Genomic DNA, 26,403 nt, shown 5'->3' on the forward strand with positions numbered 1-26,403 from the left:
AACCGGCCGATTAAGTAGTCACAGCGATAAAAATAAAACGAAGAGCTAGACCTAAGCTTTGGAGTCGCGAAAACCGGCACAGTGGTCCATAAATAAACTTATTGCTTGGAGATGACGAAACGAAGGGCAGTGACGGACAAAATTCAACAATCTGAATGAGGAGAGTCTAGTCTAGTTATGCATACACTTAGACGCTACAATATACTTAAATCAGGGAATAAATTTGTATGTACAAGATAAATTTTATGAACAAAAATACAATATATTAAGTACAGTAGTGTAACAAACGTCGATAAGTCCGCGATCGGGCGATCGCGGACGTATCGGTCGCGGGGGCGGCCCCTATCACCGATTCACAGAGTAGCATTCGCCGCGGCGGCGTCTTGTGGCGCTGCCAACCACTGTCACAAGGTCTGGTAGTCGTGCAAGATGCCGCCGGGGGCTTGATAGAGCGGCTGTCCGATGGGGGGCGCGGCTAGGCTGCCGTACGGGGCGAGTTGCGGCGGTCCCACCGACCCCGAGGGGGTGTACGTGGTCAATTTGTGCTCTGATTCGCTGTCGGACCCGCTCGAGTCCAGGTGGGGCTTGTCGGAGTTGGCCTGGCCGCTGCAAACAAAAAATGTGATTTTTCTGGAAATCGCTCCCGATGGGGGAAAGAGAGAGGACCACCTACACGCCGGACTCGGTGCCCGGAGGCCCTCTAACTACGTTCAGCTTCTCTGAGATATCGTGTTTCACCTGCGGGCTGCCTCCGTCGCGTAATCCGATACCCGTAAACGCCGACCCCGGGAGTTGCCCACACAAGATAGCCTCTGGATGCGGCGTTTTCCCATTTTTGCGGGGCGAAGCCAACTTTATGTTTCCGACGAGCGAGGCGAAGAATTCGGTAAACACATGTGCACCACTTGTACGGTCTGGGGAAAGGTCCTAATAAGTGTTTATTTAGCCATCAATTTGCCTAAACGCCTGTCTGCGGCGCTCCTTTAAATAGGACAAGACGGAGGCGGCCGGGGTGGAAAACACTACCGATTCTTTTTTTTTATTATTCCGAAAGTATTTGGACAGTTCCAGCGAAAGCGACGCTTAATTGAGGGGTGGAAGAGGATGTTTGAACAGACATTGTTGTTTTGGTGTAACCCGATACTGGGATATTGGAGGAGCTTCATCGAGGGGAGGCCGGGGATCGCGGAGGCCTGCGAAATGCGTTCTCTACCACACGTACGAATTAGAAGAGGAAAAGAAAGTCGTCGACTGTCGAATTAATTCGATTATCGCAACAGTTTTCGGAGTCGAGCCGAATTTGGAAACAATACAATGGCCAAAGGTGACGTCAGAACGAGCCTGCATGGGTGGCGATTTTACGATTCGACGAAAAACGACGCGAATGGGACGTGAATCGGTGAAAATATTTTTATTGTACAGATATTTCGACATTTTTCCAACGACTCGGACACAAACGGATCGATAAAGACGCAGACATGTTGGTGCCGTCCCAAGTGGACACTTGTGTGGTACCACGTGGTGTCCAACGACCGTTTTTCATTTTGGTACACAACTTGGCCAAAGATGTATCGACAAGGACAGACAGCGGTGTCCAGACACTGCATGATTCGCTTAGGAAACATGGTCAACGTTTAGCGATTTTATCGTTATTGTTCCTTTTATTACTTTATTAATAGCTCGTAGCTGTACAGTAATGTTGTTAATGCTATTGTTTACCAGTAGATAGGAACGACCATAAACGAGTAATAAAAAAAGTTGACGATCAAACATGACAATCAGTGGGATCCATAGAGTCGTCGACCACCAAAAATTATCCCCAGCGCGAAAAATGCAGTCTACAGAGTCCAAAGGGAATGATTTTTTATACATCAGTTGTGAAGTACAAGGAGAAGTAGAGGAAACATGAATAAAATTGCTCTTTATGGAATTCGATATATTCGTTTTGTCTGTCTGAATTTGGTACCACCAAAAAACAACAAATGAGTTGCAGGGGTACCAAAAGCACAGTAGTGTACCGATTTACGCGGTCGATAGTATCAAAAATAGATAATTCTTTCACACATTTTACGGACTCGTTAATTTTAGTAAATCGTCACCCCATGACAGTACAATTATTGCACTGCTAGTACTTCAGGACAAGTAGGTATGAACGACCGTAAACACGTAATAAAAATTTGATCACGCGTTCCCAAGAGGATTATCAAGTGTTGGACGCCACCAACTGTAACGAGTACGGATTCCTCGAGTGTTGGCTAATTTTCCACAACAAACCGGGTAGAATAACAAAGTTCAAAACTCGACATATCTTTCCAAAAATAAGCCAGCTTTGGCGCCTTCAATTTTCTATTAATCGAATCGAAAAAATGGGAATTCGGAACGAATTTGTTGAGATGACATTTTGACATCGTCAAAAGTGATTGTTTGTGGTACCGCATAGTACCGAAATAAAAATGAGAGCTCGATTAACATGGTTGATGGGATCCCAAATGGATAATCTTTTTATAAATCAGTTCCTCGAGCTATACAGCTTGTAGATAATATTACGTACCATTAGACCGGTAAAAGTAAATGAACAATGAATAAAAATTGTTGTTCTTTATGGAATCTGATAAATAAATCTTTTTTATCGAAGGTTTTAGTACCACCAAAAAATGCTCACTTAAAAGAAACGATTGCAGGTGGTACCAAAAGTACTACATGATCAAGAGCCAACGAATGATTTTTTTCGGAATTTTTATTAAACTTCCTTCTTAATCAACTGTCTTCAACTATACAGGGTGTCTCAGCTAAGATTTTCGAGCCTAATAACTCTGTTATTTTCCAGCGGATTTTTGTGAAATTTAAAATGCAAATATTTTAGACGGTGAAGAATAAAATCCCATTAATGCAATCACCCAAGTCTTAAAATCGTAATTTTTACATGCCTTTTTAAAATGTTGAATCAATTAAGATTTACATAAAAAATTGAACGTCAATAAAAAATGCTGCAGGGAAAAACTCCTTGAGAGAAGCCCGGTTAGCAAGAAAAAAGCAAAAAACTGTGTTAAACGTGGCTGCAAATGCAAAAAAATTGACGCGTATGAAACAAACGCGCAATTTTGCAGAATTTTGGTCATCCCTTTTCGCAGCAGCGCAGGTGACATATTTGACGTTTATCTTGCTAACCTTACAAACATTTACAAAGTTAAAGACAACATTTGGACGTAATTTATTATTCTGGATGCTTTAATTCTTCCATAAAGGACTAAAACACGATCGGGATATTTTATCAAGGTAATTTACTTCGCGTACGCTTCCTGTGTCTTCAACTAAATTGACGACTCTCTTAACCTTACATTTTGTAAAGCCTACATTTGGATAGTGTTCCACGAGAAAACGAACTGTGTCATTGAAGTTCTTACGACACTCTCCATAGGCAATTTTTTTTCCTTTTTCAACAATATTGAAATTTCTGCCGCTGTAGTCTATTTTTAGAGTATTTTCAATAAATTTTCACAATTTGACGTTTCTAATAAAGCGCGCCCAATTTTGACAGACTTTAAAGGGTGTACAAAATGTTGCTTGGCAATTACTCATCAATTGTTTCAAAAGGTAATTGCTCAAATACCTTCAAATTTTACATTAAATTTTTAACGACAAAATCTAATCTTTTCGTTGAATCAGACAAGTGATTTACTTAATTGTTTGTGTAGACCCCTATTTTTTAATGTTTCACAATCTAATAATAATCGCGCATAATTTTCGATAAAGGAAACATATGTTAAAATTACATTTTTTAACTTGAGGTAATTTTATTATTACTAATTGAACCTTCACGGTCTAAAATATCTGCATTTTAAATTTCATAAAAATCCGTTGCCAAATAACGGAGATATTAGCCTCGAAAGTCTTAGCTGAGACACCCTGTATAAGAATTTTTTTAATCACGTTTTTCAAGAGGATTATGTAGTTTTGGACGCCAAACGCAGCAATTACGAACTCCTTCAACAATATTTGATTTTTCGAAGCAAAGCCTCGCGAGCTCAGATTTAAGCGCTCCCATTGGAAATTTGGAACAAATTTATTTGAAGAAGTTTACCCTATTTTTCAATTTTGGAACTAGGAAGATCTTGAGATCAACAGTATTTGAACGAATAGTACTCGATGGGATAGATCAAGTCGGCAAACGAAACATAATAAAATCGCTCTTTCTGGAATTTGATGAATACAATTTATCAAAAACTGGTAAACTTCGTCCAGCGAGAGATTGGGAGATTTTAAATTTTATTATTATCCCAACACTACAAAATGCACTACAATACATTAATTAGAGCATAATTTCAGGGCAAAAATGTTCCTGCTTGAAGGATATACATACATATTTCAAATTTTACGTGCGTTAGTAGAATTTAGTGATTTTTTATGTCAACCAATCTCTCGCTGGACAAACTATACTACCAAATATATCGATATCGAGGTTCAACAGACCACAGATACAGTCGATGCCTTCCAAGGAGCGCATCGAGTTAAGTTTTTTCGAATTTTGTTGCCCTTATTAATTTTGTTACATCACCTCCCCCAATGACAATATGCAGTTGCATTGCTTGTCCTCCAGGACAAATAGGTGTTACTACAACAAGTCCTTCCAAAGTCAGCTTTGAGCACCCGCAATTTTTAACCAGTCGGATTGAGAAAATGTAAATTTGAAAGAAGCTTGTTTGGAATTATTCCCTAGTTGCCGTTTTTCAACGAATAGTACTCAGAAGGGTCGATAATCATGAAAAACGACATTTTCTGTGGTACTCAGCGCTCAAGAACGTATTTATTGATGAACACACTCGATAAAACCCGAAGTACGAATTGCATGTGGTACCAAAAGGGCAAGTCTACCTATAGACAGTTGACAGCATCCAGAGTCGACCGTTTTTTCGGAGGGATTTTATTACAATCGATGATTTTATTTGATCACTTGTTAATATTTTGGTAAATCATTTTCCATGACCCATAGAGCCGCACTGCCAATACTTCAAGACAAGTAGACTCAAATGAAGAATGTTTTCCTGAGAGGATTATCTAGTTCTGGACGCCACCAACTGTGACAAGTATGGATTCCTCGTTGGGCGGGCGAGCTTACGAAAGCAAGTTTCAAATTGAACAGATTCTTCCAAAAATAATACAGCTTTGGGCGTCCACAAAACCTGATCGATCTGAACCGAAAGCGGCAACGCAAGCTTCGGTCTGGTGTCACCTTGAAATTGGCACTCCAAGAAGCCGCACTAATCTCCACCACCCCACGTCGCGATTCGCCCTTTCTGGAATTGATAATTTTCTGTCGGCGTCAGTGCTGACGCTAAGAAATGCAAACAGCGCTATCGAAGTGCCGTGTATATTTCTATTTCTAGTGTTTGCTGGTGTTCGGGTATCGGATGACTCGCACACAGAGCTGGACCTGGAAACTGAGAATAGCCCGGCAGCGTGCTATTTTAGACTTTACCACACATACGATACTTGTGCCCCCCGGAGGAATGCCAATTCACACAACATCGACCAAACGCAGACTTGATAATCCGACGAATGGGACGCAGATCGGTGGAAAAAATGTGTCAGAAATGAAACACATGGTGATAACGCACCAGCTCGAAAACTATGACGCGGCATCATGATATGTTTGTCAATGGATAACGTCGTGTGTAATTCCACACTGCGGTCTGCCCGGTTCTGCGCTTTTCCTCTCTCTCCGGGCGCGTCCCTCGACGGACATGCGAGCGCCACAGGTCTCAGATCTGGCGCGCCAGCGGGACCCGAAATTGGGACAACACCAGGGATTCGAGGGAAACTTCGCCAGCAGATGAAAACGTTCTGTTATATTCGGTTTCAGGTCGACGGGATGCTAAAATTAGCACATGAGTCACACGAGCCGACATACGACACTCGACGCCAAGACGCAACGCAATATGTAACTACAACGGCGACCGCAAAACCCACTCGAATTTATGTCGCAGAGGCATGACAGGAGCGGCGGTGTGACGAGGCCTTTAAATCCGAAACGGTCAAGCGTCACAACAATGCACGGAAAGATGATGCACTCGGAATGCGTTCGTTGATTAGATCCAGCGAAACCGAAACGGTTTGCGATGAAAACGCCGAACTGGTTTCGAATTCGAGCGATTAGCGGTTTCACAACAAGGATTATTTTCAGCGATGGCGTCGAAGGAAAGCCTCTCGCGTTCCCCCTTTTATTTCGTTTTCTCCTCGACTGGTTCGTACCGTATTTGTTGGCCTTTATTGTTTCATAAAACTGATAAAATCGGAATTATAACGACCACTTTTCCCATATCCGCGGAATATTGCTGCTGGCTCGGCTACTAATTGCGGCGGCTCAACACCCGTGGAATAAATTGTTTCAGGTTCGATTTCTCAACGATAAATGGCCGAGCTGATTTTCGAATCGACGTCCTTAATTCACGCTCTCGATAACATACATTTTCCGACATTACGACCGTTTTCAGTTTGCGCGGTTCGATTCGGTTGAAATAGATTTTTAAATCATCGTCGATCGCTTTGCAGATAGATGTGGAACACGACGCATTTAAATGACGTGATAATGTACTGTGAATTTAAATTTAGATACTTTTCAACACGTTTCGTGGAGTACACTCGATTGAAAAAAAAATGTTATGTTTACAATGGAGTTAAAAATGGGAGTGCAACGACTTAGAAAAAAAATGGAATTGTAGCAGCGGCGTATTTTTAGCTCTTGTCATCGAGTCGTCGATGGTGAGATTGCATTTTTGAAGCGATAAAACGGACGAGAATTTTTTTCGTGTTCAAATAGACGTAATTAGTGCGCAACGAATAAAAAACCACCATACAAATATGACCCATCCAAACATCTTTATTTGCAATTTTTTCAAATTTCATTTTTTTTCAAAAAAAAATCGTCGGTAATTGTTCACTTTAACTACTTCTGGAATGTTCGCGTTTTTTCTGGCTAGACAGCCTCAGGACGTCCTCCTACATCGTTTCCCACCAGTCAAACCTTGTGTAAATGAAAATTTTCGGGCGATTCGAAACTCCGCACGGATCCAGGTAAAGGGATTAAAGGTGCATGAATCTCCGCACGTTTAAAAAATTTGCCCATTTTGGGTGCACTAAACTCCGCACGAAGGACAGGTAATGTGAAAATTTTCCGGAAGAGAATATTCTTTGACTTCCTTCACCAACAGTAAGTATAAACGCTTTGCAGGTTTTATTTATACACCTCCAGCGCGATTCACTTGAACCAAGCACATGATGGAAACTAAACATGTAATTTTCACACACAATTTGATTTTTACCTCGTTGACTAGTGGTTTCACGTATGGGATACATCTTTTAAAACAAACGGCTCACTTAAAACTAAGGAAGAAGTTTAAAATTGTTCAAAAACGTTTAAGAAACTTAAAATCTTATAATTTTTCCAAAAACCCTTCTAAGAATTACTACCGGGCTCTGCGCCGCCCGTCCAGATTACCTGTGCCCGACTGGTGCGGAGTTTCGTTTTGGGATTATCAACCATAATTTTATGACACCCCGCTGGTTAGGGATCTGTGCGGAGTTTCATGCCGCCCAAATTTTCCTTACCCTTTAGTTTGACTAAGACTTGGCGCGACCTTGAAACACAACAAGAGAGAAAAAAGGCATTTGCACAAGGCTTGAATGGTGGGAAACGATCTAGGAGGACGCCCTGAGGCTGTCTAGCCAGAAAAAACGCGAAAATTCCAGAAGTAGTTAAAGTGAACAATTACCAAATCGTCCTTAGGTCCTATATCTTTGGTAAAATGAAACAGTGGAAGTGGAAAAGTTACGCTATAGCATTTTGTAGTTTTTTCGTTTTCGAAAAAATTTAAAATTTTGATTTTTCAAAAACTTGTACATAAGTAGATATCGTTAAGATATTTCTTCATCGTTCATGAACGCATAATTGGGGAAATTGTTTCATAACGGATGATTCCAAACTTCTAAGAACATAAATTTTAAAAAATTAATTAACCAATGCAAATTTTGACTTTTGAAAAACAGGTTTGGTGAGAGACTTCGAAAATGTGCCAAACAATTTTTGAAAATGTCCAAATTGAAAACAACCAGATTGCTAAAATAAATGGAATAAAGAACATGTCCGCAATACAATGTATTAGGATTCGAAAATTCGTCAAAATGTGTGAATTTCAAAAATTGGGGGACTTGGTGCCAGATTCGTTTTAACATTCGAAATGTGGGTCACATCCCATTTGCTACGGTTTTCAACTCTCGATTTATTTTTATCCCGAACGGGCAAATTCGCTGTTCGATATGATAATTTTCCAAATGAGAGATCCTCCTGTCCCTCTCCCCCGTGCCGCCGCTGTAAACAAGCGAGCTGTACGGCTTCCGCACGTAACACGATCTCCCCGACTAAGGCTGCCTTTTCAATACTGATTAAGTCAATTACTTATCGATCCGCGTTCGTTTTTTACCTGTCTTTATGTTCGGCAGCTCTATCCCTCTGTCTTCGATTCTTGAACCAGTTGGAGACCTGCGTGGTGGTCAGACCGGTGGCATCGGCCAACTCCCTCTTCTCCCTAGGACTGGGATAGGGATTGTGCGAGTACCAGTCCCTCAACACGCTCCTCGACTTCTCCTTGAAGCAGTAGCTCGTCTCCTCGCCGTCCCATATCGTCCTGGGCAACGGGAATTTTCTCCTCACACGGTACTTCCCGACGGCGCCCAGAGGCCTACCTGGAAAGCGCAAACACTTCACCGCAAAATTCCAACACCTCGACGGTACTACCTCTCAACCTCTCCGCTTCGATGTAGTGCGCTTTCAGCCAGAGGGCCTGGAGTTTGGCGTGGTTGTGCGGACTGAACTGGTGACTCTCGAGGATCTTGTACAGCTCCTTGAAGTTGCCCCTGTGGAAGGCCACTATGGCTTTGGCCTTGAGTACCGATTCGTTGTTGTGGAGTTTGTCGCAAGCCGGCAGCGACCACAGGAACCTCCCCAAACGCTCCACATTGCCTGCCTGCTGCAGCACCTGCAACGGAGGAAGTGAATTTCCGCGAATGACAGTACCAGGAATCGAAAGGATACGGTACCACTGGGGATTATTTGTCGAAGTAGCTGCGATTTTGTTGTGTCTCGGGACAGGTCGTAAATTCTCCGGACGTGTAGGAACGTTGATGGTCATTGTGGGTCTCGTGTTTATCGGGTCTAATTTAAATGGTTCTGGGATTTCTGAACAGATGAAATTCATTTGCGTGCACGGTCATTACACATAATTAATAGTCGTTGTTTGGCTTTATTATCTTGAAACAACACCGAGGTTCGTATGACAAGCGGGATTATCTGTACGTACTCGTCATGATTAATTGCCACGGAGTACCGTGGGTGTAATTTTATCCTGCTAATGGTACCACCGATTCGGAGAGGTCGAGGATGGCTGGGGAAAGTGCAATTGCAGGAATGCCCGCGCTATCGTGTGTTCGTAATTAGAGCGATACACGGGGTGATTCATTTCCTTTTGTTTTTTGCCAACAGTACTGCTTATCACCAGCTCACCTGCAAAAATTTAATCGGGCATAATTTCGCCACTTCCGCCGACCATCCAGTCTTCCGACCAAAGGTACGACCAAGGTGCATCGGAGACTCTCCTCCTTGGTCGTACCGTTTGGTACGATTGTGCAAGTGCACCTACATCCTGTCAAGTCCGGCGGAAACCAATCGACTTTTTTCCAGGATTGTGCAACGGACGTAAATTATCATTTCTATAAGTGGTTCTAATGAGTGTTGCCTACTGTCAAAAGGAGTTGCAGTAAAAAATTACAGTAACACATTCACTCCACATGTGGCCTGGTAATAATTCAATTAGTCAACCTGTCTTAAATCATTTGCCACCACACTATAATCATCAATTTAAATTCAGACTTAATAGCGGCGGAGTTAATAAATTCGTACGAAAAAACCAGAGGCCCCGAAAAACCGTAATTATTATACAATCGTTGCAAGATTCGACCGGTTAACTGGAGCGAGTTCCCCCTCAAAAAAAAAAAGAAAGAAAAACCCAAATCTAGTCGGTTGCCAAACGGATTTCGTCAAAATGAGGGCGTTTAACCCGCACTTCCTTGCCGTAATGGAATTTTGGCAATAACAAGTTGGAAATGATCGCATCGTAAATCGCTCGTGCGTAATAATATTCCGCATAAATTGTACGATTTTTTTTCTACTCTCGATGCACGTACATTTTTTGGGTGTTATAAATAACGGCGATTGCTCTTATCTCTAGCAGAGCAGTGTTAATCGCGAAAACGCTGCGATAAAAACGACCATAACAATGCTAATTGGACGATAATTTTACACTCCATAAATTGGGAAATCTCCCCAGAAATAATCTCGCCGAATACCACGCCTACATCGAATTTACACGCAACAGAAGTGTGGTGTGTGTGTGTGAATTTAGCCGAAAAACTGGAGCAACTCGGTAATTTGCTGTGGCCGAGGCAGATGTCAATTTACACAGGTTTTGTAAAACTACACGAAAATATTTTCTGTTATTTCTAACATCGGAAGTTGTATTTTGACGATTTTCTTTGATGTAAATTGCACTGAAAATGTTTTTACATGGTTAAATGGCTCGTCTTAACCAAATTTTAAATTATCTGGGTTTTTGCAGTTAAAATTACACATCGAAAATCGTGTAATTAGACGATTTTTTCTTGTGTAAATTACACCTAAAATTTCTTAAGATGGTAGAATGACTTGGTGACTTGAATTTAAAATTATTTGCGTTTTTGCAGTAAAAATTACACACTAGCAAAGTAGAAAACACCATTTTACTTTGTTTTTGGAAAAAATTCTGGATCGGTGAAAATTCTTTCGAAGAATCGTTTTTCTTCTGAAGAGAATTTGATTTGTTTTCTCGTCAGGATTACATCCCGGACAGTTTTTGGAACATTGAAAATCTTGTAATTTGACTATTTTCTCTGATGTAAATTGCATCTAAAATTTCTTAATATGATAAAATGACTTGTCTTAACTGAATTTAAAATTATCTGTGTTTTTGCAGTTAAAATTACAGTGGCAAAGTAAAATGACACCGTTTTACATTGAGTTTTTGGAAAAAATTCTGGAAAATCATGGAAATTCTTCCGTAGCATCATTTTCTTTCTGAAGAGAATTTGATTTGTTTCCCCAGAAGGATTAGATCCTTTTGTAAAACTACATGAAAACGTATTGTTTCTAACATTATTTGTTTGATGTAAAATGCACCGAAAATCGTTCGATATGGTAAAACGACTTGTTTTAACTGGATTTAAAATTATCTGTGTTTTTTCTGTTAAAATTACAGTGTCAAAGTAAAATGACACTGTTTTACACAGTGTTTTATAAAACATTCTAGAAGATTTTGGAATAATTTCCCTTCTGAGAAAACTCGACTTGTTTTCTCGGCAGGATTCCATCCTGGCCGCGTTTAATTCTTTCGTCCTTCCTGCAATTGCGCCTCCACGTGGTGTTTACTCGCGAAGGATTGGTATGTATGTTTTGGTGTGTTGTTTCTGCGGAAGGCCCCCGCCTCGACGTTCCGAGATGCCGCCGCCGCCCGAAGGACAGCAAAAAATCCACCCTATCACCTTCCGTCGAGCCCCGGGGGCAGATCCCTCGTTAATAAGCAGACAAATCCACTTACTTCGCACACGCACGCGACCTGCTCCTGGGTGAATCCGAAGCTCGGCAGGGGGCTGTGTCGCGCGGGGGGTGGCGGACTGTAGGGGGGCGTGGTGCCCGTCACAGGACCAGAGACACCGTAACCAAGCCCCGCCGACAGCATCGCGCTCTCTCTTCTCAGCAACACCGTTGCTGGAGAGCTAATTCGACGACGACGACGACCACTTCGCCAACACTACTTCACGGTCATCACGCCGGCGATGATGGTCATCGATAACGCGACGAGAGAGTGTTTTTTGGTGAATAACCTCGAGCGGCACGCGTTCCTGCTGCCCTCCTTGCTGGCGAGTTGGCGGCTCTCCGATGTTGGAGGATCTGGAAACGAAGAGGTTCGCTTAGTTGACAGTCTGGAGGCGGCGGCGCGGATAACGATGAACGGTCGGTGTTTGTTGTTGGTAATTTGCAGGGTGGTCGGGCTGGGGGTGGTCGATGGGGGTATCGATTTTAAATAGGGAGAGTAACTAACAATCAACTGTTGTTGGTTTTTGTTCCACGGTGATTATATTTTTTGCGAGGAGTAATGGGGGAAACAGTCAAAATGAAAAATGAGTGCTGTTGTTTCACATTTTCTCATTACAAAATATCTGTTCTATTGACAAATACCTATACAGAAGAATAAATAAGTGATTCATAACATCTCTTCTTTAATACTACTTTTTAAAATGGTGTTTTTTTCTGTAAAGGCTTTGCACCACCAAACTACAGTCCATTCAAAAATCAAAAAACCATCACTTGTTGCTTTAGGTTGGTAAAATTTAAAAAATCCTAGGTAGATATTTTTTCATACTATGTTGGTAACTATAAATTATGACATTTATTTGATTCAAAATAAAATTCAATTACTTTGAATTTCGTTCATATTGTTTTATTAGCAGCACGTTTCATTTATTTATTGATTCTTATTATTTTTACTTAAACATGCCCAGAAAAACAACACTTAATAAACATTTAACCTCAAAATTACAAGTCTCACCAAATTTTACACCAGACAGCGTTGCCGATAGTAATTATCGAGGAAAATGCGACGTTGGCGGTTTTTTGATTTTTGAATAGACTTTACATGTATTAAATTTAATTCATCATCTTTCATTGTGTTGTTTTTTGTACAGAATTTAATCATTTCGTTAGAAATTAAGTCGTAAACATATCATAATTGTCATTATTATTATTATTGTCAACGTAATTTGCAAAAGAAAAATTCAAAGAAACTTTCGCTTTCTTTCAAATATCATCTTTCAATATCACCAATTAGACCATTAAGACGATTCGAAACCCCTATTCATTTTTTTGCGTACAATGCGGACTAGTGAACGCCCACCTTTAGTTTGAAAGAGGAATAAACTTGAGAAAAGATCCTTGGCGGTTAAAAATAGGAAGGATGGAAGTACAGAGCTATGAATTATCCCATTTTGCACAAAAGTATACAAAAATAAGTACTCAGTCCAATGATTTTATTTAAGGGAATCATAATAAAAGGTCCCAATATGCGGCCATTTTTTTATTTTCATGAATTAATTTATTGTCTCTTTCCAAAAACCAGAGTTTAATTTTTGTTTATTCGACTTGTTTTTCATAAATACAAAATAGTTTTCTTGTGCTCATTTTGGTGTGAAAATTTTTTTTGCTTTTGCGTTGTTCAAGTGTCAACTTGAAAACAGATTCTTTGTTTTCATTAGAAAAACTGTTGGTCTTTGTCTAACAAAAATAAATTTTGAAGATGGCAGATCAAGGCTTTTGACCTTCAACGTCCCACTTTAAACTGATGAATGATCCCTGGTCTAAACCTAGCTCCGCAACTTTGTGACTCACCCTGTACAAGTACACAAAATGTTACTATAATCCCCAGTTTAGTCACTGCAACATGACAATATTTACTTGTTTCGAGTTTTATTCCTTGTTTGTTTCTCCTGGTGGTAATTTTAGAAGTCATTTCTATTTCTGAGTCAATACATCAACAAGGAGAACTCTTTGGAGAAATTCCAAAAATCTCGTTACAATTTCGTGGGCATTTTACCACCATTACAAGTGTTTTATTATTCTTGTTTAATATAAAAGCGTAGTGTACCAATTACCAAACAAAACAAAGAAAACATCCAACATTTTGTACAAGCGGAACGTGCCAATTTTTGGGAGAACTTTCAGTTTTGAATTGGACAAAATAATAGTGGCACCAAAAACGGCACAATCACCAAAATAAACAAAATAAAACCAGAGGACCTTTGTATGCGGGTTCAAATTTACCAATTGTAATAAATAAACTTGTAAAAGTGGTAAAATAACAAAAATTATTTCATAAAATATTTTATGGCCAGACCTCTTTCTTTAGAATTTTGAAAAGTGGTACCACTTGGTTGTTGTGATCTATTTTTTGAACGCAAACAGTTGGTTTTACAAAACCAAAATAATTCAAAATTTTTGTTCCAGATCTTGGAATTATGGGTACTTCACCAAATGCCTTTCCCGGGTAAGTACAAAATGTTTCCATTTCAAAACTGTTACTTTGTCTTGCTCTGTTCATTTACGGTCTGTTTTCTGCTAATTTATTTGCGTATTGCTCAGTAAAACATTACGTCAATGCATGGTGTTAAAAAACACACTATATAAGTGTTGCAACAGCTAAGTATAAAACACAATTGACAGTTTTATGAGCCGAAAGGCTGCAGAATCAGTTTTGTTTTATGGCCGAGTAGTTAATTTGACCTTTAACACCACATTTGTAAAGAAGAAAGGTTAAAGTTTGAATCGTAACACTTCTATTGTAGCCTTATTGCAACATTTTTTTCAAAAACACAACCCAACACCTGGGAAGTGGCGGTTGACGTCGAGTGCTTGATGCGACGGCAACTGACATTTCAGGTGGTTCGATACTACACAAGATACCACCACCCAAAATGGTTCAAATCAAACGAGGGGTGGAGAATTGGAAACGTCAACGTTCGCCAATTATTTTTGGGTATTGTTTTTTTTTGAAAAATTTTGGAAACTCAAAAAAATTAGATTTATCGTTTGGTGTCGGGAGTTTCATTCAGACTTTTCGACATCAGAGTCGTTTTTATATCTCTTCGGTGTTGAGGTTATGGCAGCATCGATTTTGACCGATCTGCCCCCGACCCAGCCCCCTTCTAATTTACCTAAGTGCGTAAATCCGGAAGCTCCCTTAAACGGCGACCAAAGCACACCAAACCCACAATCACATCACCATAACACCACAACAATTCGGTCCAACTGGTCGAATTCCTTCCGTTTTCCCATCAAACGTCTAAATTTAACCGTTGACGCAATTAATTAAACGGGCGCAAACAGAATGCGTGGAATGTGCGTTCGTTACGTCTGCACGACTCTATCAAAATCCGTCAAAAAGAGAACTTCTCAAACCGAGCTTCCACCGAAACAAAAAAAATGGTACACGTACAACCCCAACCACGGCCTCAGCGCAACTGAGTTGGGCGAATTGGTTTCCTATATTAGAAAGCCCGAAAGGCGGGACTTGTGTAAGGTATCCAAGTGTAAAGGGGCGGAGTCGCCGGTCGTCGGCCAATCGACGGCGAGATTTTAAATTGGAGTGCTCATGCCGGCTGATACCTAGAGGTGCTAATTTGTTGCTATCTTGTTCTGTTACTTGTAATCTTCCAGTGTGATATGGAAGCGGAAATGCTTTATGTGCGGTGTTCGTGGCGTTTTTTTCCGTCCGAGTAAATCTTCAGCAATTCGGAATTTGCATAGATCACAGATTCCGCGTGCATTTATAAAATAGTACGAATTGTGCAGAAACGAAAGAATTGGTGTCGATTACTCCACAGCTAATTGCACTTCTTGTAATGCTTATTTAATTGCGCCTCACAGCAATAAACATTAAATTAAACGCAACAATTATTAACAATTTAGTCGTAAATCTCCAGAGATGGATTTTAAAGCGGATATGGTATCAAAAAGGTTAGATTATTATCGTGCTTGACCTTTGCGTTTGCTCCAACAAAAGGTTCTTTATTGCGGTTAATTGTTGCAACGGATTAACTAGATTGTTTATGGCGCGTCGGCAGAAGCAGAAGAATTGTTTGAAGGCTATAAAATTACGCTGTTAAGAAGCATCTGCTTGGCTGGATAGTCCGTTTGAAAAAAATTTCTTCTTCGTCATGGATTATACGATTAAAAGCTGTTTGAGTTACGAAACCGTTAATTTTTCTTTGGAAGATTTCGGGACATCTTAAATACATATCTACTTCCATCATTTTATTTTTTCTTCAATCTAGGCATATTTATTACATGGACATACACATACCTCTGAAAAACCTCCAAGAACGGCCATTTTTGAAGTTCCTAGAACCGATTATACCGAAAAGCGGTACTAATGACCCTCCCAATAGCGGACACCCCCATAAAACGGCCACAGCCACTCCGACAAAGGTTTTATTGGAAAATTTCCTGATATGTATGAAAAACTGAGAGACGTATAAGTCTTCGATTCTGTCATGATAAAAGTGAACTGGCTTAGAAATTGTTAACATTTTAGCTAATTGTGAATCTCAGGTTTTACAAACAAAAATTAAGAAGTTAAAACAAACCTCTATGAGAAATATTTCAAAAAAATGTAATTAGGTACATGATGTGATATGGCAGGTAATGTTTAAAATATTTAGTCTTAATAAAGTACCTACCTAAGCATAAAAATAATAGGGGTGTTTTATTTATTATTCACTCTCAATAACGGCCACCTCCTTATAGCTGCCATTTTTACAATACATTTTTGATTAAAATATGTATCTATCTCATATAGAAATTTTGGTGTAATTAAATAATTTTATAATTTTAATAAGACTAATGATATTTTATTCATTTGTCATCTGAAGAAAAAAGCTTAGAGAATCCAAGAAATTTTTATTTCAGTTCAAAATTGTTTGAGATAAATAACTAAATACTTTGTATGTATGTATTAGAATCTTAAAGTGCTAAAATTAATGAAAACAGAAGTATGTATGTATAATAAAGTTAAAATGTGAGGAAGACTTTTTGATGTCTCTTGGTCTATTAATTTTCATTCACATCCTTGGAATAATTTTTAATGTACATTAATGTAAATTAAAAAATAATTCAGAAAAAATTTACAGCAATCATATAGAACACCACAAATGTACGAAGAAACATGACAAACATTTTTGATAGATCGGATCTTACCAAAAATATTTTCTCTACATCGCTAAAAAGTAGGCATTTGCTTTCTCTGCTTAGGGTGGAAAGTATAACATTCCCTCTCCAAAGAGTAAAAAATTACTCCTCAGGGAGTAAGTAAAAAGGTCAGGTTCAAATTAGTCACAAAATAATGTAATTAAAACTGATTCCAGTATATTTTCTTCAATCGCGAGAAAATGATTTCAAAGTTTTCAACTTGGTTGAAAAATAAGCAAAAACAAACAATCTCGACAACGGCACTTTTGAAAAAGTTGAATTTGAATTTATTTCAATGTTATTGAAAGAAATTATGTACCGTATGTCTCCGGATTGAGTTGATTTGTGCAATAAATTAGGAAATGTAATTTTTTTCTGCATTAGGCATGCCGTGTACGGAAAAAAATGGATTTCCAAAGTACCTATTGCACACATGATTTTTTCTACTGGAGTTTGGAAAAACAAATTAAATTTGGATATTTTAAATTTTCTATAATTTATTCTAAATTAAAAAGTGGAATCAAAATTGTTCTGTTTTCGTTACTATAGAGAAAGAAATTTGTTTATTCAGAAAACAGGTGGTTAAGGTGTTCGTTAGCGTAAATTTACGAAAATTCTATTAAAAGGTCTGCTATAGTGAATCGTTTGATAGGTATTGAAAAATATGCAAAACAGGCCGAATACCTGAAAAGTAACAGCGCACGAATATTGAACAACGTTTTTCGTGTTAGTCTAAGGAAAGTCTTAAAAAAACATTAATTGGTTGTAAATTTTGAGGTTATCTTTGACAGATTTCAAGTTAGGTATCGTAGGAAACGATCAAAATTGAACTTTTAGTATTGAAATATTATTTCCGCACTTGTTAGGAAATATTTTCCAAACTCTAGTAGAAAAAAAATATATTTTTGATTTTACGCGAAAACTTCAGAAGAATAACATTTTTGCTTCATTTGAAACCCCCATTTCTGTTATTAAAAAGTCTTCTTCAACACAGAGGAAGACTTAACATTAAAATAAATGAAAATGCAGAAAAAATGTTTTACTTTTTTTTTGAAAAAATCAAACGATAATTGAATATAAAAATAGGTGTTCTATTAACTCTCCGGCGTTTTCTCCACATAATTCAACATCGAAGTCTCATTTGGAGAATTAGCACTTTCTTGTAAAAAAACATCGTCATCTAAATTTTCTAAACTATTATTTAAACTTATATCAGTTATATCATTGTTGGAATTAGCATCATTGTTTATGACATGTTCAGCTGTAAAAACACTTTTAGAACCTTTTCTTTTTTACTTTTCCGCTTTTTTGAATAAGTAGGATGTTTTTTATTTTCGCGCTCCATTTAAAAATAATTAACTTAATTCTACTTTCAAATAATGAAATAAATGAAATCAGCACAGTATGTAGTCAGCAGTCAGAGCACAGTGATCACTGATCAGCACGAATGTGACACTCAAAATGCAATCACAAAACTAGAAATATTTATTCCATTAATGGATTTATAAACTTTTCTGTCCTTTCCAATATTGAAGCCGTTGGCGGTCAATTGGGCCAAACTACCCGTGTTCGGTAATGTCGAATAAACGGCCAAATTTTAGGTAATTAGTTGTTCTTAGTAAAGACTGAATATTGAATATTAGCACCCTTAGTTATTTATACAGAAACTTATCATCTTTTCCAATAAACATCTAAGTGGGTGGGTTCTTCTGACAAGGTTCTAATATAAATATTTCTGGCAATTGGAGAAAGAAAATTATCCGATAACAGATTTTTTTTTGTAGAAATTATTTGTACAAGTAATGAAAACGGGCGCTATTTTGATCCCATCTTTCTTACCTGGAGGTACAGTATACCCTTTTGGGATGCCGTCACGATTTCCTTTCTCGTTTTCTCTTGTTTGAAACGACAGAAAATAATGGCCTGCGGTTATTTATTATTGGTTACTTTGCGGTTATTTTATGCTCCTGTCAATTTGACAATTTTTAATTTTCACTTATTACGTACATTGATTACAAATGTAACCTTTCGAAGCAATTGTCAACAAATTTGAAACTTAATATGTATGTAGTTATTTTTGATCAATCCAAATTTGTTTGTAATGCTATTTAGTTCAAACATACTACGTGACGTTACTAGATAATGACGTCATCGCAAATGGGTAAAAACTGTTTTTGCATTAAAATTTGATTAATAGTGACAGTTGTTTGACGTTTATTATTATTAGCTAAAGATAGCGATATGATAGAGATACGAAAAATCTGACACTGTCAAAGTCATAGCCGCCCTTTATCTAAGTACAAGTAATCATTGTTGATAGCACGGTATTTAGAGTAGGTAGGTATTTTTCATATTTTTTTTTTTTGTTCTCAGATTTCATCGTTTCATTTTTTCTTTTATCTGTAGCATCGGATAGAATCGTAACATTTATTTCAAATCTAAGAATTCTATAAAAAAAATAATTAAATACGGCTAGAACATAGGTATTTTTAGTGAAGACATTGGTTTTTGTTTTTTTTTTTGCATAAAATTATGTAATTTTTTAACACTTTATCTGTATTTAATAATGTTGGCAATCACGCGAGAAACACATAAAATCAAATTGATCTAATAAATAGAAGCAGAAATTTGAATTTCAAATTTAGAAATTTGCAATAAATCTAAAAATATACAGACGACTTTCTGACGTCTCTCTCTCAGTTGGAACAGATTAATTTTTAATGTATGAGCGTTATGTAAATTTTTGTCTATGTAAATAAATTAATTTTAAATAAAAAAAAATAAATTTGAAGTAAAAAATTAATTTATTGTGATCGCATCACTTTTGAAATTTTTTATTTTGTATCTTGTAAGTTGTTATAACATTTAGTGACGTATTTTCATTTCTTTGAAAATTCTAATTGATCCATCACAAATAGGTCCTAAAATATTTCTATTCAAATTTCTATTACAATACATACTCGGTTATTTAATCAAAACTTCTTTATAACGTAAAGGATTATATTTAATTAATTTTGAAATATTTTTCTCTTTCTTTAACATCACTAAATCACAAAATGTTTACTTTCCTTGGATATTGGTTTGGAGGAATCCATTGTTCAAAAATAAATCAAGAGTGTAGTAATTACCATATTTATTATTTTTTCCAGGACTGTTAAAAATAAAATCCACTGTAGGTTGAGATTCAGGATTCTCTCATGGGCTGTGACCTTGGAAATACCTGCGCGAAGGCGGAGCGATAAACCAGTGAAAAATCTGTAAATGAAAACTGAAAACGTCGACTACTTTACCGACGAGTAACACGTAGAGGAACATTATCTACTCTTAGAGACCAGACGAAACTAACGTAACGAATGACGATGTTTTCCGGCCGGTTTGTAGCGTCTACTTGAGACCGATATTCGTCGTTTGTGCAGATATGACTCATAGCCCATGAGAAAATCCAAAACCTTTACTATACCATACTGTACCTACTATATTTCATGATTTTCAGTAAGTAAAACATTTGCTTATGGTAATGTGTGCCGAAATAGCTAAATCATCATAAAAGTCAACGAGTGCAACGAAAACAGTTGAAATTGCTTCGCAATCTTGGCTTTACAAACGTTAAATTTTAGATTTCTGTTTTGATATTGATTGTTTTTCTAATTCGAGACAGTCGTAGAGAAAATATTGTATGAAACGTATGTGTAAAAAGTCTTTTCTTTCACTAATGGGATTGCCGCACTCGCCCGTACTCCTTTATGCACTTGTTGCATACATTATATCGGGTGTTCATTCAAATTTCCGGTCAAAGTTGGCGTTAAAGAGTCGATTGTGAACGCACCACTCGTGTAAAAACACAAACAACGATTTAAACAGCTGATCCGTGATCTGTAATTCATGGTGCGTTCGCAATCGACGCCTTTGACCGGAAATTTAAATGAACACCCGACACTAATAAATTTTAAAATGTAATTCCCAGAAATACTTTGTAGGTTATCTTCTGACAGCTGGTTCCAGTTATTGGACTATTGTATTTCAAATATTGGAGAGAATTAGTTTTGAGGGCAATAAATACAATGAACTGAATATTTATGTAATATTTAATTGGTGGACTGAACCCCACAAAAGAGTAAAAGTCGAATTCGGAGAATAATCGGCGTTTCAGTTTGAATGCGAACGAGAAAAAAAATATGAATGTCGTCAGTCTGTCGGCCTCAGGTCTGTACGGTCTGGCGTCGATTTACGCGGTTGTCGCGTCCCTAATCCATCGATAATTATCCATTTTCGGTGAGATTTGCGTCCCGCGTCCACATAATCCTTCCACGTCCGTCGCCTTCCCAATCCGATTATAAATTACGGTAGTCGATCTGGAGCCTGACCGCAACATTTCAGTTAACACGCGTGAGAATGTCCCCGGGACATAATTGAGATGTAGTTTCCCTAATCTGGTAAACCCTTGTCGTTACATCGGATGACATTTGAAAGGGAGCGTGATGTCACGGCCCCTAATCTCCGCATTCTTACCACACAATCGCATTATAAAAACCGAACATCATTGACGTGCTCTTGTGCCGCAGTAATGGATGAATGAAGAGAGCCCTTGTTACGTTGACACCAATACATCCTGCAGGGCGTCCACCACGAAAATATCGATGGAAGCGCGAACGACTCGCCGAGATAAATTACGTCGGCGATAAGATCGCAGGAAAACCGGGAACCATAAACATTAATTTCATTTCACGATCGCGCCCGCCGCCATCTTCTCGTCCTCTTTCAACAGCGAGAACGCGAACCGCGGAAATTTTATTGCCCAATATCGTTAGCGGAAAGGCCCATAAAGATAATAAAGCACACCTTTTATTTCCATTTAGCCGTAAATTAACATAACGAGTCCATTTCGGGGAACGGAATTTGGCCATCGTGCGCCGTTCGTTATGGGAGTCCGGGCCCGGGATGACATTTCATTGGGCTCGGGAGCGGCTTCGTGGAGGTCTCCGGGTCGGACCCTTCTCCGTCTAATTAAACTCGATTTTGATACGTCACTGATCTGGTCGCAGCCATTGTCACACGTGTAACGTTCTTCCTTTGATTCTCTCCTTCCGCAAACACACGTATCGGATTCCCGCCCTTGGTCGAGGGCGCGCAGGTATACAAAACTGGACAAACAGGAAGAAACGCCGAAATCACAACATCGTTGACCCTTATCGAAGGCCCGATCGGCGCCCCACAATGGAAAGAAAGGGTTCACACCTTCTGCCACCTCTTCTCCGACTAAACACCGTCAGCTATCAGATGGGAGATAAATCATCCCGGTTGGAATGTTAAAGGTGTTTTCAAACTCGTATGCAAATAAATATGAACAGAAGCTATCATTTTAACGAACATTTCGAGAATTCCCATCGCGCCGCGTCCAGCTCACAAATCACGGCGTCGAGGTCCTGTTTTTTTTTTCGTGATGGCGAATCCACGGTTCTTGAACAATACGGACATAATTCGAGAGGATCGTTACGATTATTGCCGGAGATTCTCTCGATTCCGGGAGATAAACGACCGACTAACTAGAGCATTGTGTTCGGAGGGTGATGTGTAATAATAACTTTGCTGTTATTGACTTCCGGGGATGGAACGGGGTGGTTGGCACCCCGGCGTGTCGGGATGGCGAATTTTGTCTTTTAACGGCGACTTTTGCGGAGGTCGAGAGGTTCTTGTGGGATTGACGGCTGCGAGGGTGCGTGGGGTGTCCCTCGAGGGTAACAATGAACGATGTGTCTTTCGACACATTTTGTCAAATGTATACGAGTGAACGATATCGTCCTTCGGTGGGCGGTGTTGAAAGGTGGTGATAGTAAATTTGACTGGATTTGTTGATTGAACAGAATCAACAGTCCACAAAAGTGAATTACATATTGTGTTCAGTTAATTGGAAGGGATTCGTTAAATTATAAAATGGAGGAGAGTCGTTTGCCATTTAAACAATATTTTTAAGAGCACCGTTAAAAATGAAATAATTATTTTTTTAAAGCTATCAAAAAACGATTCGCCGGACCGTAAAACCACCGAGTGGGAATGTTTTTACACGTGTGTACAAGGAGTTTAATGAGAATGAGTGATATATTGAAGTTGTATTTTTTAATGGAATATTTTTAACATTTTCGTGGTTGCCTTAAGGCTGATGAAAAGGATTTTATGTTTCCGGAGTTTGGAGTCTTAGTTTGTGATTAATTTCTTTGCACAATTATAAAAAAAAGTTTTTCTAAATTTCGTTTTCTTGTGACCATCAATTTAATGTAAAAACGACAGCACACTTGCAATAGTTAGTAAAGTGAGTCAAGTAATACTTTTTTTACGAGAAGGAAAATTTGCCGCACGAGCGTAGCGAGTGCGCACATCCGCCGAGTAAAAAAAAGATAGTTTACTAACGAGTCGCATACAAAAAATTTTTGGCGCCCGTAAGTTTGGATAACAATTTTTTTGTAATTTGCTTCCATTTTGATTCTCTAATAGACATATTAACGAACGCGACGTCATCATCTGAGATGTCCTTATAGCCATTATTTCACGGAACATTTTACGAAAATTTTTAGGTTGGCAAAGCTTGATTCGTCATGCGTGTCAGTTTAAATTACAAAATGTGCAAAGAATTATTTATCAGGATTTATCAAGCAACAAATTCGCGACCATATTTTTGGCAATTTCACGTATTTCAGCGGGCGTGCATGAAAGATTATCTTTCATATTCGTGTTTTGTGACAGAATTTGGATAAAACAAAAGACGACTTTGAAGACTTGATCAAATTTTCACTTTTATTATTAAGACATTACCAACCGCCACGAAAATCCCTAAATCGAGGAAAGTAAACATTTTTGTTTAAAAACGGCTTAAAAAAGGCAAATTACAAAAAATTGTATAAAAAACTCGTTTCATAAGACTTTGAAGCACTCATTCTTTAAAATAACTCGTGGCTACGCCACTCGTTTTTTAATCTTGAATTCGTGCTTCAAGACTGGTCTTATGAAACTTGTCTTTTAATATACTATTTCGACACTCAAAATTTGAAAATTTTCTCCTGTTGTAACCTGTGGACCTTTAAAACGCTCGTTTTACTCGTGTTTTAAAATGGCCCACTCATGCCAAAAAAATCCCAATTTACATACGAACTCGTTAAAAAAACTACTAATTATGGATGAAAAATTTTATAATTGCGTTAAAAAATGACACGCTACGGCACTTTTTTTAACGCAAAATGCGTGCAAAAATTAATCGCTAGGTATGGCACTTTTTTTAATGCTTCTTGACCAATTCATTTTGTGCATTTATAGATTGATAGATTCATTCTTTGTAATTTGTAATTCTTTGTAAAAGTATCTGTAGAGAAAATGTAGACAATTATTATTTTTTACCACATTGACCAAGAAAAAATATCTTTATCATCAAGCGATATCTCTATAGAAATTAAATTGCAGCTATCAGTAATTACTTGCATTAATTCGAGAATTGTGCCAGGCCTGTTTTTGAATACGTTCTTTTTCAGTCCGGAAACTTTTGTTGAAATTCCTCAAAAACTCGAGGTGTCGAATAGGACCATTCGCCATTTCTGAACATTTCTGCACAATGAACATTTTTTGCTCTAAAGTGAACATACTGTACCTAATAGCAAATTTTAATGGTCAATAATTAATAATGACAGTTACTATTGTAATGACATCTGATGACATTTGAGTTAAATTTTTACGTGTTGCCAACTAAAGGGTACTAATCACGGCCTCCTCGATTTTTTTTATTTTCGATCGCACGATTCTTTACTTGATTATGTTGCCGAGAAAAAAATATTCGCGGGAGAAAGTGATCTACTTTCCCTCCCTTGGCATGAAATAATTTATTCATATTATTTTAAACATTTTAATCATAATTAAAGAAACTGAAAATTTGTGTATGAAAGCCTCACTTTGATTTTAGATTTTATTAAAAAGGTAACAAATTAGAGTCAAATCTTATAACGTTTTTAAAAATATACGTTACCAATAAAACATTGAATAATAGTATGTATTATTAATTATACACCAAGGCCTTCGCGCCTTACATCCCTCGGGGCGCCTCGGGATCTAATCTTGGCGCTCTGGCTATAATCATGAACTTCTCCACCGTGGTTTATATACAATTTTTTTCACTACTAGATACGTTACAACCATTCTAATAATTATTATTAATTAAACTATTTTGTCCGATGCGACGATCCGAGTTCTCATTTTTCAACGGTTTCTATGAAAATTGAAAATCGTCTGTCTGCGACTCTACGTTAACCAATGAAATCAACGAAAATCTTTCGTTGCTAGGTGACGGCTGTTCATTATTAACCATTGGTTAATAATGAAAATTTATTAACCAGGAGGAGAGAAATTCTACTTGTGGGTTCAGTTCGAGACTCAATAATGACGCCTTCTAAGACTAGTAGTGAAAAAAATCATTTAATAGCTTAAATAAGAGGAACACCTCTTAATAAAAAAAAAATCCTTCTTTTTACAGATTTATTTTATTTTATTTACAGATACATATTTTATTTTTTTAATTTGTATTACACCTATCATTTGTCATTTATATGTATTCCCGTGGGAAGTGTTTTCCAAGATAAATTTATATATTCATCATTTAACAATGCAGACTCACTCTGTGACAGAAAATAAAATTATTTTATTATTTAATGATGTGAAACGACATATTAACATAGATCATTACTCCTGTGTGTTCTAGTAAAGTTTATACGATCACTATGCAGAAGTTTTTTCCAAAACTAATATATTTAATTGACCCTTACATAAAAACATAATTTTATATGTGTCATAAATCAAAAATAAATCTGTTTCAAGGATTTGATTGATAGTTAACTGCCAGAGAGGCGTCAAAGTATCTGCGTCATATTTTTAGATTAATTTCATTTTACAGTAAGTACTAAGTTTGTCTTCTAGAAATATACAGGGTGAAATCGATATGCATACCTACATTAGAATATTAAAACCCTAGGATCTTCAGACCATTTGTGAAAATCACGTGCATTCAGTTTCGGGATGGAATTAAGTTAAATTAAATTTCTAATTACATATTTTTAAATTTTTTTAAATTTAAAGATATCTTAAAATTACATAGATACTATTATTACTATGTATTACTGCATTGGCAGTAAGTGTTGTCAATCGTGTCTTCTTTTTTCTTTTTTTTTTGGTATCTTAAAAGAAGATAGGTACAAAACAACCTACTTTCACAAGAATCGTGTCTTTATTTTACTTAAAAAAAATGTGTACTCGACCAGCGTGTTTTGAAAAATTGGCAAAAAATTCTGCAACGTTTGGTGGCAATAATCATCACGTTGTCGGAAGGGCGACTGCAAGCAGAAATTTTTGTCACCACTTCGCCACATTTTCACTTCTTCGTCAACTCCTTCTACCGACGACTGGCGTGTGCAGGGGCGACGTTGGCGAGCTTTTAAATAAATATCCACAGATTGCGTAAGCGATTAGTTCTCTTGTTTGAACTGAGGAAC

General features: G+C 37.7%; 2 protein-coding genes across 3 annotated transcripts in view; one reads left to right on the forward strand and one right to left on the reverse strand.

Annotated features, from left to right (window-relative positions):
* 5-HT2A (5-hydroxytryptamine receptor 2A) overlaps positions 1 to 26,403 on the forward strand; it is a 108,656-nt gene that overhangs the window by 464 nt on the left and 81,789 nt on the right. Inside the window, exon 3 of the mRNA XM_069047923.1 lies at positions 14,144 to 14,183. The gene's annotated coding sequence lies outside the window, so the exon portion shown is untranslated. The remainder of the gene's footprint in view (positions 1 to 14,143; positions 14,184 to 26,403) is intronic.
* On the reverse strand, positions 211 to 15,171 carry LOC138131138 (homeobox protein SIX2-like). 2 transcript variants are annotated; one of them, XM_069047962.1, is made up of 5 exons: positions 14,851 to 15,169; positions 11,682 to 12,034; positions 8,792 to 9,032; positions 8,478 to 8,739; positions 211 to 606 (listed from the first exon to the last, which is right to left on the reverse strand). In XM_069047962.1, exons 2-5 carry the CDS (start codon positions 11,820 to 11,822, stop codon positions 405 to 407), a joined length of 846 nt encoding a protein of 281 aa, XP_068904063.1. In that variant the 5' UTR covers positions 11,823 to 12,034; positions 14,851 to 15,169; the 3' UTR covers positions 211 to 404. The 2 variants fall into 2 exon arrangements, with proteins under 2 accessions (XP_068904063.1, XP_068904062.1); XM_069047961.1 differs by lacking the exon at positions 211 to 606 and adding an exon at positions 623 to 914 and having other exon boundaries at positions 14,851 to 15,171.

Source organism: Tenebrio molitor, chromosome 5 (genome assembly GCF_963966145.1).
Source record: "Tenebrio molitor chromosome 5, icTenMoli1.1, whole genome shotgun sequence".
In the NCBI taxonomy this organism is placed as follows: domain Eukaryota; kingdom Metazoa; phylum Arthropoda; class Insecta; order Coleoptera; family Tenebrionidae; genus Tenebrio; species Tenebrio molitor.